The sequence below is a fragment of the Eulemur rufifrons genome, chromosome 27 (assembly GCF_041146395.1).
Source record: "Eulemur rufifrons isolate Redbay chromosome 27, OSU_ERuf_1, whole genome shotgun sequence".
In the NCBI taxonomy this organism is placed as follows: Eukaryota; Metazoa; Chordata; class Mammalia; order Primates; family Lemuridae; genus Eulemur; species Eulemur rufifrons.
Window position 1 is genome coordinate 21,227,250 of NC_091009.1, and position 19,795 is coordinate 21,247,044.

Here is a 19,795-nt window from a genome sequence, read left to right on the forward strand (position 1 = left end):
AATACATAAATATATAGAATATGCATTTTAAAACCATGGGCCTGCTTGATGTTATTATAACTATTTAATTCCATGATTCCATTTCAGACATAAAGTTTTTAAATGTCAGGACTAATTATATTAGGTTGAAAAAAGGAATTGCTAATTAATCATTCTGGAAATGCAAAAACAGCAATTTCAATATGTTCAACATAAGGCGTTATTGAGGGTAGCTGGGCGTGGTGGCGCACCTGTTGTCCCAGCTACAGGGAGGCTGAGGTGGGAGGAGCCCTTGAACCCACGATTCGAGGCTGCAGTGAGCTATGATCTGATCACACCACTGCACTCCAGCCTGGGTGACAGGGCAAGACCCTGTCCAAAAAAAAAAAAAAATAATCAGTTAAAAGAAAAGAAAGATAGTACATTGAGGGCTTAGATGAATTATTTCACCTTCATCTTCACAAACTCTAGGAGGTGGGTACTATTATCACCCTCATTTTTATAAAAGGTACTGAGGCCTACAGGGATTAGTGATTTACCGAAGGACACACAGCTAGTAATCTTTTCATGGGATTGGAATCTTAAAACCATCATCCCACTATAGAGCTCCCATTTGTAACTATTATACTATGTTGTCATTTTTGCTCACTGTTTACATTACTAGTAATGGGCACTGTGCAAAGAGATTTAATAAAACTTTTTGAAGGGGCCAATACTTGGCAAATTTACTGTTCATATACGTTACTAACCTTATTTAATGCACGAATGGGAAGCAACAGAACATAAATAGCTTGCATTCTGGCTCTTCCACTTTTTAAACTAAATCTTAACTCTCCACTTTAAAGATGAGTAAACTGAGGCTTAGCAAGGTTCAGATATGGCACAGTATAAAACTCACATCACATACATTTTTGGATTAGTCTGTAGTGTGCACGTGATGTGATCCTTTCAATCAGGAAAATTTAAACCACACCTTACAGTGCTGAGCATAGGATGTGAAGCCTCTAATACTCACTGAGTACTTTTTACATTAAATTGATAGAACTGTCCATTGACAGAAAATACTATTGATACCAACTATTGTTACCAGTGACGACTGGCTTATTTTTCAGTACGTGGATGAAGAGGACCTGATGAACGCCATCAAGGGTTTCAGCTCAGTAACCAAGGAACACACCACCTTCACCGACACCCACCTGTAAAGATGGAAACCTGGAAGAGGTAACCCTGGAGCACAGGCTCCGCTCCCCATTCCTCCTTAGTTATCACTGACACATTATAAATACAGAAAAGCCCTTGTTTGTTCTTCTATAATCCTTTAAAGAAAGGAGGATTGTTTTTGAAAAAGTTCCTTCCTAATTGAGATCTAAGAAATGTTATTTTTCTGGGTGTCTGAAATGAGGGGGAATACTCATATGAAAATACTTGTTTTGTTCTGCTCATTTTGTGGAGGATAAAGCAACATGTAATTTCCGTTTGGCTCTATTTGGCAGTGATGCCGTTGGCTACATGAATAGTCAGTTGGCAGTTTCAAGATGGTCTCCAGTTGTTAGAAGTAATGAGAAGTCAGTGGTTTAAAAACTAAGCGATTTTACTGAGACGATGTTGCTGCTATTTCTGTCTATCCACTGTGTCTGTCAGGGTTGACACAAATCCTGTAAGGAACAGCTATTCTAATGATCAGAGCTGTGAAATGAAATCCCAATTTCAGGGCATGTAAATCAGGGAAACACAAACTTTGCACTGGGTCTACACGCTTTTCTGAAGATTCTATTTAATTACAATATTTCAGGTTAAATATTCACCAAACCTTTTGATAGAACATCACATAATTTATATATGTCTTTGGTCTTGCATCTATGAATCTTCTGAAAATCTGAGTAAACAGCTTATTTATACATTTCAAAAAGAAAATAGTGTTTCAGTAGAAACCCCTCCACTTGAACCAATGTTTGTATTTCACATGTTTTACAGTGTTGAAACTCCAATCAATACTTTTCATAAAATTCTGTCAATTCATTGGATACCAGGGAATACTGACATCTTCAAGCTAGCACATTTCAGATGGAAATTCCCATTCTATTTGCGATATTTAATTAGCCTACATGAAATTTAAAAAGGAAAAATGTTATTTGTGCTCCTTCTAGCTTAGAAATTAACACAAGATTAAACATGTATATGTATCACATATATTACTCTGTACCAAATCCCTTCATTTAGGAGGAACTATTCCTTATTTTAGCCCTAGAATCAGTAAGAACAGATGATATGCAAGAATACCAATTCCCACAGTTCAAAAGTTTCTGTCATCTGCTCTATTTGAATTAAAGTTATTAGTGTTGAGTCCTACCACAAGAAAAAAATTTCTCCAAGTTATCAACATAATATTAAAGATATTAAATTTGCTCTTCATGGAAAATAAAGAAAACTTCTCTTCTTTCTTCATTCTATAAGGTCTTATTGACTCCAGGAAGTTATTTTGGATCTATTTCTAGAGGCAGGTGGATTTTTGCAAAGCTGTGCGGGCAAAAACTTATGAAGGATAACCTTACTCATTCTGCTGGAAAATCATGAATTACGCCATGGTCGAACAGTACAATACGGCAGACTTTGGGGCATTGAGACTTTATCCGGATCTGTGAGAGAAGCTTCTCAGACTGACCAACTCCTAGACAAAGCTTGCCAACCAGTAGTGTCAAAAGCACAGGTCAGTATTAAGCAGTTCTGCCCCTTTGTTAGAACTGCCATAAGCACGCAATTCTGAAATAATTGTGCACAGTTGGCAGAGGCTGTACAAATGATGAGATGTATATTTTTTCTCGCCAATGTTTTAGACTTTCTGAAATGGAAACATAGGATTGGCTAACTTAGCTGGTTTTTTGTTTTTTTAATTTCTATTTGCTGATTCTGTGTCAATTAGTTGTTTAAAGCTGGCACAGATGAGCCTTAACTAAGGCCGAGTGTCTGTCTGCTTCACGTGACGTGAGCTACTTAAGGTATGGTATATATGGAAGAAGTCACAGACTTGTATCCTTATCCTTGGTCTACTGGTCTGCCAATGTGATTTGCTGGTCACAGGTATATTCAGAAGATTGATCTCATCCTCATTTTTGAAAAAAATAACTACTTATCTTTATCCATGTGTATTTTTTAAAGCACAGGATGAAACTTTACCAGAACACAAAGAGTGGAGAACTGCAGGGGATTTTAAATTATTATCCACTTAATTTTCTAACTCGACATTTAGTTAATTACGTGACTCCAGTTAACTGAATCATTTATATTTTGATCCCATAGTTCAGGCTGGACAGAGGCCTGCATGGCTTCCACCAGGAACACTGCCCCCCTGCAACACTCCTAACCTTACCTGTTTTTATTTCAGGTAAGAATCCTAAGATTTTGTTTTGCTACTTTAAGTGGTATTGGGTGCTAAGACTCTATTATACAAACTATGTAGACCAACCCCTAGAGATGCTGATTCAGCTGGGCTGGGGTATAATGATTCCAGTTGCTCTTAACGTTGAGAACCAGTAAAGCAAAGCAACATGGAAGAAATCATGTATAGGAGCAACGTCCTATGCACAGGAGGAAGGGCTCACCACTTCCTCCTCAGGAAGCAAACCATGAGCAGTTCTCCATGAACCTCTTTAAATCTGTTCTAAATCTCCTCTGACTCATGTCTTACTACTTGGACAAGCCACATTCTCAGCTGAATTTAAATAAGTACATAGTTGTTTTTATAAGCTTACTAAGAACTGTGTTTATAGATAATCTACTGTAATTTCTAGTAAATGGAAAACCTGAATATGAGTCTGTTATGGCACCTTAAATCAGTAATAAGGAACTTAATTATATCGCAAATGAATAGTTGATTTCCAATGCACAAATATCATGTAAATTAATATAGATGCTTTGCTTAATATTTAAATGTGAACCAGGTTTGATTTTATTTGTTAAAAAGTACTCTTAACAGCTCTTAGTTGCACAGATAGAGGCAAACCCATTTAAGAAAATAGGATGTTCCAGATAACTTCGCAACCACCCATGTATTAGATTATTAAGCATAAAATGTCTGAAAACATATTCTTAATCATTTTTATCTAATTGATAAATACAAGAAAACTTATGAAAGCACTGGCACTATAGTAAACGAGTTTACTTCAACTTCACTCATTTATTATAGTTCTTGGAATGTGAATACATTATTCACCAATAAATGTTTAATGCTTTAAATTTACATTTCCCCTATTTGTAGAAACTTGAAAATCATTCTGATTAAAAGAAAAAATGTACAAAACATTTTCTTTTATTCTTACAATTCAAAATATATTCAAATTACCATTTTTACAGCAGCTAAAACCTCTAACCAAAAATTCAGAACTGCACTCCCATAAGCACAACGAAGTGACCACATTTAATTTATCTTCATTAGCAACACTGAAAAAAAACATGGTGGCTCCTAAAACAAGGCAGGTTAACAACAGGTACAATGTTCTCTTCTGGGTACTCAAGCATTGCTCTTGTTATTATTTCATCTTTTCACATACAATTGTTCCAACTTGAAAGAAAGTTTATATGCACTTCTGGCATATTAGCGATGCTTGCTAAGATTTGAGAACTCCCCACAATGAGAATTAGAAAATGACCCACAATTAAAATAAAAGGATCCTCAAAGAGACTTACTCTGGTATTCAGTATCATTAGTGTTTCTGAATTACATGATTATTTTTTCACAAACATAGCACCTCATCAAATATCTGGTAAACACTCTGCAATCACAATAAGGGTTGGAAGACTAAGTTCCAAAGAGAATTATACGATTCATTTAACATTGCAAGACAAGTCTCAGGCACAGTCAGGATTAGGAATGCAGTCTGCTGGTGCCCTGCTCTAAGGGGATGCTCATCTATCTGGGCACCAGCCTATTAACATGTGGTACTATACTTCCGAAACCAACAAAAAGTAGCTAAAACATTAAAATGGACTCCTGCTTTACAAATGATCTGTTAAATGTACTTGTAAAACTAAAAAAATTTCCAAATGTCAGAAGAGATATAGTTGTTATTACATCTCCTTCTTCCAGGTAATTCTGTTAAAAAGATACTAAATGAAGTCCAATTGTATCTTGTAAAGTTTTAGTGTAAAAATGGATATATTGAAATCCAGTAAAGCTTACCTGTCATCTAGATTTAATAAAACCATTCATTTCGGTGAGTTTTCACAAACTGTACTCTTGACCTGAAGAATCACTTTTTTTGTGCCGTGGAGACGGAGTGGTCTTCGTAGGAGACGGGGATGCAGTACCTGGTGAGTCGGTTCCTCCATCAGAAGTGCTTGGGGAGGACACCAGATAGGGAACTTTCTTTCTGCCAAGGAATCCTCCCCCTTCAAATCCTTTCTTCCTCAACTCCACTTTATTTTCATTTTCATCTTCTGATGATCTTTTCTTGGATTCTAAAAAACCTTCAGCTGTTTTATGTGTTTCCAATCCACTATCTAATTCTCTCAAACTTTTCATTTCTGTTCCAGGAGACTTTCTCTCAGATACGTTACCTTCCCCTGTTGCCCCCTTCACTTCAGCTTGTATTGGACCCAGGTTACCATTTTCAGGCACAGGTCTTTCTACGTTTCTGTTCAAATTGACAGTCTGGAAGTCCCTGTAACTGTGAAAGCTCTCCGTCCTTCTTGCTCTTGCTAACAAAGGACTCTCTCTGTAAGGCCTTATGGAACCATAAGTAGCTGCTTCATGGATGGTTTCATGGTGCTGAAGCTGAAGGCTGAAATACGGTTTTGAAAAATTTAAACTTCAGATTTCACTCTAGGATGTTGAGGGAGCATTATTTTCCTTTATCTTATTACTTAAACTACTGATAAGACATAATATATTATATCTGAATTTCTCTCTTAAAAATATACTTATCAAGTATTCTTTATTATATAGTATATAAAAGTACTAATGCAAATAATCCCATACATATATTCATAGTCATGCTTTTGAATAGTTTAAAAAAAGTTGGAGAAAAAAAATCTTTGAAACCCATATGGAAACCAATATATGGCAACTAAAATAGATTAGACAAAATAATGTGATCACTTTGATTAATACTGTCCCTGAGGCAGGACAGTAACTAAAGCTCTACATATTAACCAAGGTGAAATGTGATTTTCCTGATCACATCGTAGGCATCCAAATTGGCAGCAATTCACAAAGTTAAAAGGCAAGAACTGCTTTTCTATGCAAATAACCAGATATGCATGTAGATGATTTAGTAAAATCAAAAAAAAAAAAAAAATCCTAAATTAAAAACATGCCTTTCTAGAATAACCGTGTGATTCTAATATTTCAGTCAATTTTCCCAAAAACCATCAATTCAACTTGTAATACCCCACCCCTTAACCTACCTAGAATTTGATTCTCGCAGGCGGCTGTGCTGAACCACAGAAGTTGCCGGACTGATGTTAGGAGTAGCGCAGCGAGATGTGCTCAGATCACACTGGTCCAGTAATTTGAGTAGCTCTTCTTCAGTTGGACCACCTACATCTTAGGAAAACAAACACTCGTTGAAATCAGTTATGTCAAAAGCTTACCCTGTGACTAACGCCTTTCTATTTGGGAACCTACCCTTGTCTTCACTTTTGTTAACCATGTCCATAGCAGTGGTCAGATCCCACATCTGAATGCTGCCATTTGTGTGGCCTGTGAACAAGTAGCGCCTGGGCCTTGAGCCCATCCTGCTGGATCCCTCACATTCCCTCACTGTGAACGAGGATATTGTAGTACAGTCGACAGCTTGGATCTCACATATTCTGCAAAAGATAGTGTACAGTTGTAAACCATGGGAACAAAAACATTTTACAATTCAGATTTTTGTGAATTTAGTTGCAATGGTACAGTTGAATATTATACATATATAAGATAGATTTAAAGGGATAAAGGCAAATCAATGGGATAAAATAAGCCTTGTGTCGAGTATAGAGAAAAGGCTCTTGTACAACAATGTATTAAATAATTGAAATAAGGCAAATGACTTAATTCAACCTTAAAAGAAAAGCAGAAAGAGCCTTGATGGGAATGAGCAATTCTTTAAAAGGAAGATATGGAACTGAAAAGGAAGAAAATAACAAAGCAAACAGACACCATGCTAGAAGAGATCTTAAAAAGGTAATTTAAAATTTACATGAAATTTTAAGATTCTGAAATCAGAAAAAATATATCGCTCTAAGGAGATGGTCTACATTGTAGCCTTCATTAGAATAATGTTCTTAACTTAAAAGCATTTCTATAGCTATTTCATTGATTTTCATAAAACATAAAAGAACCTGAATAAGAACAATTATTATCAACATTGACAAATGAGAAAAACCAAAGGACAAGGTCACCAAATGATTTTCCCAAAGTCATACAAGGTTTAACTGAATTGTAGTTGGCTCAATTATTTATCTCAGCCTACTTTAAAAGAGTTGAGGGAGCTTATTTTTTAAAAAAGTTGCAAAAAAGTTAGTACAGGCAAATGCAAGGTCAAAAATTAGAGGAAGAGGAAATATAAAGAGTAAGAAACATTATAGGAATAGAATATAAAGTTTAGCTGAGCTTTCTAATAGGCAGGGCAAAAGGGGGAAAAAGTTAATTCCTGCATACCCACATATAGTGATACAGGTGACTCTAGTTTAGTTTCATTTCCAATCTCAAGGTCTGTATATATAGGAATAAACAAACCAAAGAGCTTTCCCTCTACTTTCACTCAACAATCAACAAACTCCCTTTTAGGTTTTATGTCGGCTCTTGGCTGGATCTAGAAACCAAACTGATACCAGGCAGATCAACAAGAGAAAAGCATACAAATTTTAACAGTTTTACATATACACTGGGATCTTCACAAGACAGTGAAGTCTGAAGAAGTGGTCAAAGCAAAATGCTTTCATACTTTTAGATAAAGAACAATAAATGTGAGAAGAAATGGTAGGACAAAGAAAATCTGGCTAGGGGAGTCACGAGGAGATATATGAGGGGGCGTATAAAACTAGTGAAAGATGCTTTGGTAAGTATATTCATTCAGGTCCACTGCAGCCCCCAATTCCTAGTCTCTGGTGATAAGGGCTATTTTCTCACCATGGTACAGGGAAGGCACCTCTCCCAGAGAATCTTTACAGCTTGCTGCATGCAGAAGAGACAGGTTAGCTAGTTCTTCCTGAAGCCACAATTTTGCCAATGTTTTCAACTAGAAATAATCAACATAACAATCCTGCATATTTTGGAAAGGCACATCCTTTACTCCTTCCCAACAAAAAAGACTTCTGTAGCCAAATACGTGGGTTTTTTTCCCTCCACACACCAAGCAAACAATGGATTCTGCAGCAGACACCAGCTGGGTGTCCTCTAATTCAATTAAATTCTGACAGGTATCTACCTGGACATAGCATCAGACCCCACAGGTTGAGGACTCAGTCCCACAAAACTGAACCCCACTTCCTATGCCGATCACAAGTCCTATGCTTCTGAGCCATCTGGCTAGGAACTGGATTTCCAACAGCCCCCTCCTTGGGTTTCATTAATTTGCTAGAGTGGCTCCCAGAACTCAAGGAAAAACCTGTTTAACAGTTAATTACAAAGGATATTTTAAAGGATACAGATGAAGAGATGCATAGGACAAGATTTGTGGGAGGGGGTATGGAGCTTCCATGCCCTCCCTGGACACACCACGCTCCAGGACCTCAAGGTGTTCAGCTATCTCTGAACCTAAGTTTTTTTGGGGGTTTTATGACAGCTTCATTACATAGGCGTGGGCCACTGGTGGTGGACTTAACCTTGAGCCCCTCTCCCCTCCTCGAAGGTGGTGAGGTAGGGCTGAAATTATCAACCTTCTATCTAAAACTGATCTTGCTGGTGCCCAGACTCATCCTGAGGCTAGGGACCAGCAGCCATCAGTCAACTCATTGGCATGCAAAAAGGCACTTACCACTGTGAACAGTCCAAGGATTTTAGGAGGTGTATACCAGGAAACAGGGACAAAGACCAAATATGTATTTTTACAATATCACACAAAGGAAAAGTTTCTACTATTTCACCAATGAGTATGACATTTACAAGAATTATTTTCATGGACATTATCAAATTAAGGAATTTCCTCCTTTTTCAGTTGCTAGAATTTTTAAAACCATAAGTGGGTGATGAATTGCCAAATTTTTTTCAAAATTTTTTGTGTTCTTGTTCTGTATCACTAGTCTCTACTTGTCCACAGTATCAGTGAAAATCTCAAATCCCAAAGAATAAGCAAAAGAAGCATATTATTTTAATTTTAAGTTATAGTAATCATTAGACAATGAATAGATTTCTCTCTCAACAATTTGTTTCTGGTAGTACTCTTTTATCAATGTCAGATTATGCCATACGTTTTGTGAAACAAAAATGACTTCTGAATACAAATATCTTTAAAGTAAAGTGTTACATACCTTTTCCCAGTAGAAGACAGTCTTACAAATAGTTTGTTAGTGATAGGAACAACTTTCTGGATAAACACCTGTTGATCATCTCGCTCTCCAAAAGGCCCTTAGAAAAAAAAAGATGTCAAAAAAAATTAATTCATTTACAAAAGGAACATTAATATTAATATACCAAAAAAGAGAATTTCGCATGCCTATCAATAAGGCATTGTACTCCAAGTCAAAACCAGACACAAAATGCAATAGGACATATACTTCAATTTGCATTAAAAAAATTTTTAAATATGCAATATTTCAAAATTATATTTTATGCACGAAGGCTATAAAAGCTAAAGACAATCTACATTAACAGTATAGAAGCAATCTCCTTTTAGAAGATTTACTATCTTTGAGAATGTGCTTAAATTCTTATTGAAAAAGGGGATGTATAAATTAAGTCACTTCATGTACTGATTTTATTTTTTGAAAAGCCAATATGCAAAATCTTAAAATATGAAGTGAAATTTCATTAAATAGAATTTAATTAATCAGAAGTCTCTATTAACCAAATTTTTTTCCTCAATATTTCTTTCATTTAAAGATACAAATTAAAAGATAACAACTTCATATAGGGTACCTGATAAACCAAAAAAGAAAAACTAAGCACAGTATGAAATTTACTACTGAGTTGTACCCTGCAAACTTTCAATCTAAAAAGAAAGATTTGATTATTTTCATTTTACTATACTTGGCAAGACAAGGTAAATGGCCCCTTATGTATGTTGGAAAGAGTCTGAACAACAATGCAAAAAAAAAACAAAAGTTTTATACAAAACTTAAACACAGAATTTTAATAATTCTCCTTTCCCATTATACTTATTAGGTAAAATAATATTAACAGTGTTCATGAAAAATTCAAAATATTTTTAAAGACAATATATCCCAAGTTATCTTACATGAATCATATACCACTTAATAAATCAATGGCATTTTTATTATTAGTTAACAATACTTATACTTACGATGTGCCATGACAAATGCTTTATGAATATTAACTCACTTTAATCATCATAATAACCACATAAGAGAGGTACTCTGATTTACATTTTACAGATGAGAAAACTAAGGCACCAAGGGATTAGTTAACCAAAGATCTCACAGGTCCTACATAATAGAACAAACCTAAGCTGGCTCCAGAGCCTGGCTCTTCACTACACTATGCAATTACTCAATTACTGGACAACTTTCTGATGTCTAATTCTATGGGAATGCAATGACAGTCCTCATCCAATAACTCACAAAGTCAAAATAGTGATGAGTAACTGGGAATGAGAAGACTGTGGAACTGTATCTTCTTTCCCCTTAAACTTTATTTTGACATGGGATTCTCCTATAACCTAACTCTTCACATCTGAATTATGTGCCCCCCTCCCCTACACACACACAATTTATAGTTCCAAACCCTCTCCCCAAATTGGATCCTTTCCTCAGAACACAAAGATCTTTACTATCTTCAAGGGTGGAGAAAGGAGGAGGAATAAAAAATATGACCTTTGAACTTCCTTGCCTTCTAATTAGCTCCATTAATTTATTCCTTTCATGGTCACTTCCAGTATCTATTACTCCATTACACATTGCAATCTAGACTCCACCCATACCACCCTACTGATCTATATGTCTGTCTATCTCTGAGGATTTTTTTTAAACAAAAGTATAAAGAGGAAAGAAATATCCCCGTACCACCTTTATTTTATTGGGCTTTACAATTAATTTACAGTGCTGTTTCTAAATATAATACCTTTTTATTCACATTATACATGCTGTCCCTGAACAACCCATCTTCTCCCAGGGCTTTATATGCTGATGAATCACAAACATAATTTCTAGTTAAGGAGTTAAGGTCTTTCTCCAGAGTTCCAACCTTTACACTCTCATACCAAAGAATGGTATCCCATACACGTTATCACTCAAAATACACACAAGTCTGAATTCACTTTCTTTTTCAAAATCAGTCCCTCTTTCTATATGCCCTTATTTCAGTTAATGACACTGAGCTACTCCATTTCCCAAGTAAGAATCCTGAGGGTCATTCTAGAGTCCTTCCTCTCTCATGCCTGCCACATCTAATCAATGACCACCATGTCTTTGATTCTTATTGAATGACTCCTAGTCTTTAGATAATTAATATTAATCATATTCCTCCTTCTCGGTTTCCTTGCTTCACTGCTAAGTTTTCTCATATGCTCATGAAAGATCAATTACATATATGACAAATCTAGTATCATTTCTCAAAATTCTTCCAAAGCTCCCCATTACTTAGACGACAAAATCTACATTTCTTAGCTTGATGTATAGAGGCCTTCCATGATCTAGCCTTTGCCTATTCGCCAGTCTCATATCCTACTATTCTTACCCGTGTACCCTATAATCCAGCAATTAATGACGTTCTTGACATTTCCCAAACTTGCCAAGTTCTCTTGGCCTCCATCCTTTTAACATGCTCTTTTCTCTGCTGGGAATGTTCCAACTCTAGAACCTTTCACATCCAATAAATGCCTACCCATCCTTCACAGGTCAGTTCAAACACTAAGATCTCTATGAAGTGTATTATGTCAGTTTCCACCAATGTTAAGTGGGGATATCTGCTTCATAAAATTGTCAAGATTAAACGAGAGCTTACGTTGTAACACCTAACATAGATCCTGGTGCCACCTCCCCTGGGTGCTATCTGACCCATGCCTTTGAGCATAGCGTGCAAAATACAGTTGTTTTCTTTTAATTCCCACTGCTCACTATTTCATAAGATATAACATTCATTGCATGTTTTTAGATTTCTAATGTCTAGAACTAAAGTACTCAATCAATATTTATTGTATAAATAAAAATATAAACTTTCCAGTTCCTAGGATCATGCAGAGAACTAGGATTGCATGACAATTGTTAAAACTGACAACACTGAGCATTTCTTTTTATAAAAATATTAATACTGTAGTAGTACAATTCTCATAAGTAGCTTACTTTTAAAGATAACCATTTTGAAATCTTTACTACAGGAGCATATTCTAGATGGATGTAAATTTAACAGTTTCAAGAAAATCAATTCTAAAGTACTCTTTCTTATTCTCTAGCAGTGCTATAATTTTTGCTTATACAAAATGGTCAGAAAGGTACACTGGTTAACCAGTAGGTCCTACAGAACTATTATTAAAACAGTGAGATTCTTTGAAATGGGCCCCTGGGGGAAATAATCTGTCTCTATGATGACTGTGTGTACATGCCTAGGTGTGTTTATGTGAGTGCCCATGTGCACACGTATGTATGGTATACGGAAACAAATATCAAACTAACTTTATATACTCTTTTGCTGAAATCAGAGACTATCAATGCAGACATGCTACAACACTGTTTCCTAATGAATAATACAATGGCATCAAAATGACTCTCACAGAAGAACCACCTTTTTTAGCTTCTAATTTCATTTTCAGTAGATTATTAGCAATAACAGAAGAAGAAATATTTCAACTTTGAAATGTACAGTTATTAACTATAAACAAAAGTGCTTAACATTTGGAGATGACATTCTTTAAATGAGGAAACGTTCATAAGATGAAAAATTTGCTCTTCTAACTTTAAAGAATGAAAAATGCTACAACAATGTAATTTATGAATTCACAGAACTTAATCAGCAAAATGCACTATATTTCTGTTTAGAAACTAAAATGAAAAATTCATTTTTAGGGTTCTATTACAGTTGATACACTTCTTTTGAACTGCTAACACAGTATCTAAAAATGCTCCAAAATAATCCAACCCACCTATGTCGTTTCCAGAGGAATAGCTACCATGACTCTCTGTCTCCTCCAGCGACAGTATCTTGAATGATGCCAAAGGAGTAGAACCTGGCTGAGTAGAGATCATGCCTCTGAATCGAGTTACTGTCCACGTCCGGACATGATTGTTATCTGCACAGACTAGGAGAGAAAGAAAGCACAAAAGAGTTGTTAAATAAAAGGGTACCACCAAAAATCACTTTTATAAACACATTTTAATTTTTTTCACTATGATTTACATTAAACAGATCACTGTTAATTTTAAGTGCCAAATGACATATTTATCTTAAAATTATACTTACTTTGTACCTAGCTAACAAAGAACTGAATATGGTTTACCTTGCTGCAAATATAAGGTATATAAGTAAACCTATGGATCATTATAAAAATAGCCTATAGAGTATAAATGTAGAAAGGGTTAAAAATAATGTGCATGTAACCAAGAAAATGTTGAATATTACACTATTCTGTGGCTAAACTACATAATAAATAGTTGTCTAATTTATTTTTTCCAACTATAGAAACTGTTTTTGTTTATGTTACTCAATATTAGAAAACCTAGATGAAGAGTTAGCAAAAAGTTATTGGTACATTAAGGAAAATTAAGATTCTGTACTAAAGCTAAGCATTTTTTATATAAGAGTCTGTATTTAAGAAACATGTTTCAACTAGTATTTTTTGAATGAAAATAATATTAACTAGGTATATACTGATATATCTCCTAACCTATCTCTATTGTTTTTTCATCTGAATACTCTACTAAAAAATATACAACAAAAAATGTATCACTAATGCAAAAACTGTACTTTTTGGCATGCCTAAAAAATGCATTAATTTGCCACTTATAATGATTTCAGGAAATGTGTTATTGTTAGCAATGAGCAATGAACTGGTAAATACTAAGAAAGTACTCAAAATTTCTTATACACACACACACAGAATTCCCTACTGGATAAAATGTCACAGTTACATATATTAAACACAACTTTAGAAAGAAATTAAATTTTGGCAAACAGTAGTAACATCTGTACACTTTTTATTTTTATGTAATAAAATTTCCAATTCTCAGAATGCCAGTTTTCTAGTGAAAAAGGGAACATTTAGTTCTAGGCTCTTTAATCAGTTTCATGGGAAATCATTTTCTGATTTCATTAGTAAGCTTCCTAGGATTCAGAAAAATAACTTAAATATTTTAGGCTGATGCAATTAGACAATTATGCCAATTTTGTTAATATAAATCATTATCTAAAGTTTTTATTTAAGGCATTAAAACACATACTATAGAAAAAAGAATGTCATTACATATGTGTTGATATCCACCAGGTGGCAGAGTAACATAACAGAGTATGCATAAAATAGTACAGATTTTTTATTGAACTAAGTATTTTTCTTGACAAATTTATTTAAATTTCAAACCTACACAAAGTATTTAATGTTAAAATACAAATTTTACTAAGCAGTTCTTTGGCATCACATCCTACAATAACATTATAACCATCAAAATAACAGCATCATTACATCTCTAAGCATTGTCATTTAAATATCACAACAACTTTGCAAAATAGTGTATCTTCTCACAGGATCAAATTGCCTTACTTTATACAACATTTATTCAGCATCTTTTATGTGCTAGGAACTATCCTACGTGCTGAAAATAGGGTGGTGAACAAAGTTCCTGCTATAGTAAAATTTAGATTCTAAAAGAGGGAAATAGATGATAAGCAAACAAATCAAGTAGTAAGTCTATGAAGTAAACAAATTGAGATACTGTTAGAGAAAGTTATTGCTGGATAGAGGCCCACTTAGACCAGGTGGCCACAGAGGCCTCATTGAGAGGGCATTTGAAAAGGGACCTGAATGACAAGAAGTAGCCAAACAAATATCTAGGGGCAAAACATTTCAAGTAAAAAGAACAAGAACAAAGGTTCCAAAGCATTTTTAAGAAAGAGAAAAGCCAACAGGTTAGAATGTCATGAGCAACAAGAAAAGTAGCATGGGGAGTTGGGAAGAGATTTGAAAGGTAGATAGGATCTAGAACAAGAAGAGACTCATAGGTTCTGATGGAAATTTAAATTTATTCTAAATACAATTGGAAGCCACTGGGAATCAGATCTGGTTTGCATTTCTAAAAGATATTTCTGGCTGCTGTGTGGACCATGTACCATAGAGAGGCAAGATAAAACATAGGAAGAGCTGAGAAGTTGCCACAGTAATCTAGAGGAGAAATGATGATTTGAGCTACTAGGCTGGCAGCAAATGCAGGTGATCAGATTTTTGACATATGCTGCAGCAAAGCCAATGGGACTTACTGAAGGATCGTACTATGTGAAGGGTGGGAGAAAGGGAGAAGTCAAGGGTGATTCTTAGATTTGTAGTCTGAGTAAATAAGTAGATGGTGACATTGAATACTAAGACGGCTTCTGTGAAACATCAGAATTTCTCTTTTGTCCAGCTTAAATTTGAGGTATCTATTAAACATATAACCAGACATACACATGCTGGATATGTAGGTTTGGAACTCTGGATGGTCACAGGTGGAGGAAAAATCTGGGAGTCACTGGCACATAGATGATAATTACTATTCAAATCACCAGGGAAAGTACAAAGAAGAATAGAGAGTCTAGGAAAGAGCTCGGGCAATCTAGCACTTAGGACTTGGGCAAAAGAGGAGGAACCAACAATAGAATGAGAAAGACTCCTCTGTGGAGCAGGTGAGTATCGCTTTATGAAAGCCTAAAGAAGAGATTACTTTAGGAAGGCATAATTATACTTATAACCCCAAGTTACTAGACATTCAATAAAGTTATATTCATTTATTCAGCTATGGACAAAATATTTCAGCTCCACTTGGTATTTAAATCAAACTGAGAATCTTTTAATAAAGATGCACCACCTTTTAGGTAGTCTTCATATAAACAAATCTTATTTTTCAAAATTATGTTCATAAAAATTTTAAGTTGGGCAGGAAATGCTCTACAAAAGAGTTAATGTAAGACTGCTCTAAAAAGCAAGCTCTACCGACATACCTGACTCAATTTTCATAAAGCCTTTTAGAAATCATCTATCATACACAATGAATTTCTTCGATGGAATTTCACTTTGTGATCAGAAAGCAGTATTCATTAAACCTGAAAATTAGTACCTCATTCTTTATGTATCCAATTATCTAAATTTTCAAAATTTTTACATGACTATGAGGAATTACAAACCCACAAAAAAGGTTCTCTTCAGATAATTTCTTTACATATTCTATTAATTTTTTAATAGTTTTATAAGATGACCAAGTATCAAATACACATCTACACATTTACAACTTTAGCATTAAACTTTAAGATAACCAAATTTGCATTAAAACTAAAACTAGAAAAATTTCTCTAATAAAATTCTTCCCAAAGGGTAATATTTTGCAATAAAAATACCAAGAGAACAAAATATTACAACAGAGAGTAAATAAAAAATTTCATACTTCCTAAATTTATGTATACTACAGGCAAAATCAAAGAAATCATCAAAAGATAATCATACTATTTCTTCAGTTATTAAACTTTTCTATCATTTAGCATATTTTTTCTCACATAAAACACTGCTTTTATATTCTTTTAATTTGTAGTACAGAAAATTACACGTAGGGCAAAGTTCCTTACCAATATTAAAAAAATCACTTTACCTGATACAAGATGCTTCTCTGATAGCATGATTTTTGTAACTGGACTTCGGTGAACAGTGAAAGTCTGAAAAAGCTGAGGACCTGACCCGACTGTCTCGGGGTGCTGCACAATCACTCGTACTGCTCCAGAGCTCGTACCATAGGCGATCTCAATCCAGTTACCACTGACACCTATACAAAGTCACAAGTTGAAAAGAAATATATTAGGTGATGATAGTAAAAAAACTGTCCGTGCAAAGCTTCCCTATGATAAAACAGGCAGGGCTGCGTTCAGTGCTTGTATCAGCCCAAAATCCAGGTCCGCAAAGAAATCTTAAGACTTCCGTGGCCATCTTAAAATTATTTCCTTCATAAATCTTTTCCTAACCTTCACTCCAAGAAAGAACTACCCACCTCCTCCCTTGTACTATGTATTAAGTTCAATCACAACAAGTATAATACATACAATAATCCTGTACTTATTTCCATATCTATTTACCTCTATTCCTTATTGACAGAGACTGAATCGTGTTCTTATCTGTCACTTTACAGAGTGCCCGACACATAGTAGGTACATAACACGTTTAAAGAATTAGTACATCTGCCAGGTCAAAAATACGACTGAAACAAAATTATATTCCAAAAGCAATATTTCATGTTACTTCTAGCCTAGAATTATGTTTTATTTTTGTAACAATACTGAATCATCCTCAAATAATCAAGTATTATATATACTATTTTATAGTTTCAAAACACTGAACTATGGAATAAACATACCCATTACATTGTTTATACCACACTTAACCTGTTGCTCTTCTAATCATGTAAGGTTCAGCTGTGGCTGTTTTTTAAACAAGTCCCCAGACTCCATCACAAAGTTAAAGATAGGATGGAGCTCAGTGACTTACATTCTTAGAAAGTTTCACAGATAGGGAACCCCTTAGCTTTACTAACTGTTCTAGCTTTACTGATTCACCTCAAAATACTGGAATCAAAGGAAAAAGAACATGCCATCGAAAGCATTTCCTATAACCTGAAAGATGACCTCATTTTTATGCCTTAAAAGCCCCCCTGCCACCACAGAAGTGCTTTGATTTGTAAAACTTTCCCAATTTTATCCCCACTTTTTAATTAGATTGTAAAACAAACAAACAAACAAAAAACCCATATCTCATTCTAAAGCAGGGGTCAGCAAACTTGCATTAAGGGCCAGATAGCAAACAACTTAACTGTGCATGCTACACTGTCTCTGCCACAATCTCCGAACTCTGTCACTGTGGCACAAAAGCAGACAGAGAGAGCAGGTAAAACTATTAACAAAAACAGATAGCTTGTCCTGCAAGTGTAGTTTACTGTCCCCTGATTCTAGAGCAATACAGTTTATGCCCCACTATGAGTTCAATCAAAATTCATCGGTATACTCTAGAGTATGTCTTTCATACTAAATATTATGGTTTCCTTTAATAAATTCAATAAAATGATGATCTTGTATAAGTAACACATTCAAACCTATTAGTATTAGTACTAGATATATTAATACTTCTTACAATTCCTTTCATTATAGACAAATTTTAAATTTCCCATATATATCTTTTACTCTAGAATGCAAGAATTCTTCATAGTTTACAAAACTAGTCTGTTAATTTTATTATAACGGCCTTTGAAAGGCAATGTAAATTATAAAATACCTTTTTTCCATAATTGAAGTTTAAAAATTCTCAAGAAAATAAGCTTATTCTCCAATACAAAGTTTTAGTCTAAGAGTGCTAAGAGTGGGTTTTTTGGGTTTTTTTTTTTTTTTGGTTAAACAAATAAAGTTACGCAGAAAAAAATTTTTCACCTTCATTTAATATTATAATATAACATAACAAATATAATTCAGAAAAAAAGTTCTAATTTCTCACCTCACTTCGTTTGTCAACCAGCTGGTCATACCTGACTTCAGCATAAAACCAAATATAAATGCAGTTCTCATAAAGAAAGGGCCAGATTAGTTTTACCTAGTTGCATAATAAACCAATGAATAAAAACATGCTCTCAAAAACACTTCAAGAATTTATAACAATTGGCCATGTACTAACTTGTTTTGGGTGTGAGGTAAACACTCAGAGCAGTAATAGCGTCATTTGAAGGATCATGATAAAGTTCAGTTACAAGAAGATCATTATCTTTCATTCGCAGGGGGAACTTCTGCATATCTAAAAAATAAAAAATTTTAAATAGCATTAAAATAAATAGTGCATCTATTTAAAACTATAATGTTTTGTTCTTATTTTAAAAACTTTATTAAATAGGAACATTTTAAGCGTCTGTACACTTACCTATGTAATATATTGATCCATTGTTACATCCCAGCAGAAGGAATGAACCAGCAGTGTCGTAACTAGTTATAGGAACAACATCTTGAACCTGATGTAGTGAGATTATTAGATGTTAGATAGTAATTATAATTTCTATTTTCCGTTCAATGTCCTCAAAATGTTAATATTTTGATAAAAAGGCAACCACAGTCCAATTTTAGTAAGGCTTAGAAAATAAACTTTCTTTGGGTGCACGCGACACACACACACACACACACACACACACACACACGCCACGGGCAACTCTGAAGAACCACCAATATAGTTGCTTTTAAAGATTTTTAAATTATATTTCCCATAGCAGCACTTTCCTTTCTCAATTTAGATGGGTTATCTCCTTTTTCTGCACATGATCACTAGATCATAGCCCACTGGAACTGGAAGGCCAAGTCTGACCAGGTCCCTTTCTCCCTTCTCTTTCTCATACAAGACATTAAATGGCCTGCCCCAAGTCACATATGTAAGGCACAGAATTAGAACTAGTAAACAAAGCAACTGATTTCCAGACAGTACTTGCTCCCCTGATAATTTATTATAATGTCTTTGAAAAAGTAATATTC

The 19,795-nt window shown here is 34.6% G+C and overlaps 2 protein-coding genes across 4 annotated transcripts in view; one reads left to right on the forward strand and one right to left on the reverse strand.

The window, feature by feature from the left end:
* The window catches only part of USH2A (usherin), a 611,994-nt gene extending 610,813 nt beyond the window's left edge, over positions 1-1,181 (forward strand). The window contains exon 71 of the mRNA XM_069459264.1: positions 1,092-1,181. Within this exon, the coding sequence (XP_069315365.1) occupies positions 1,092-1,181 (90 nt within the window). The remainder of the gene's footprint in view (positions 1-1,091) is intronic.
* KCTD3 (potassium channel tetramerization domain containing 3) overlaps positions 1,117-19,795 on the reverse strand; it is a 51,735-nt gene continuing 33,056 nt past the window's right edge. The window contains exons 11-19 of one of the 3 annotated variants that reach the window (XM_069459267.1): positions 19,197-19,284; positions 18,957-19,073; positions 16,897-17,067; positions 13,215-13,370; positions 9,430-9,526; positions 6,602-6,786; positions 6,382-6,520; positions 5,156-5,756; positions 1,117-1,175 (exon numbers count right to left, since the gene is read on the reverse strand). In XM_069459267.1, coding sequence (XP_069315368.1) covers positions 5,198-5,756; positions 6,382-6,520; positions 6,602-6,786; positions 9,430-9,526; positions 13,215-13,370; positions 16,897-17,067; positions 18,957-19,073; positions 19,197-19,284 — 1,512 coding nt within the window. In that variant the 3' untranslated portion in view covers positions 1,117-1,175; positions 5,156-5,197. Of the gene's footprint in view, positions 1,176-4,066; positions 5,757-6,381; positions 6,521-6,601; positions 6,787-9,429; positions 9,527-13,214; positions 13,371-16,896; positions 17,068-18,956; positions 19,074-19,196; positions 19,285-19,795 lie in introns of those variants that run through there. The other 2 variants (XM_069459269.1, XM_069459266.1) reach the window with 2 other exon arrangements.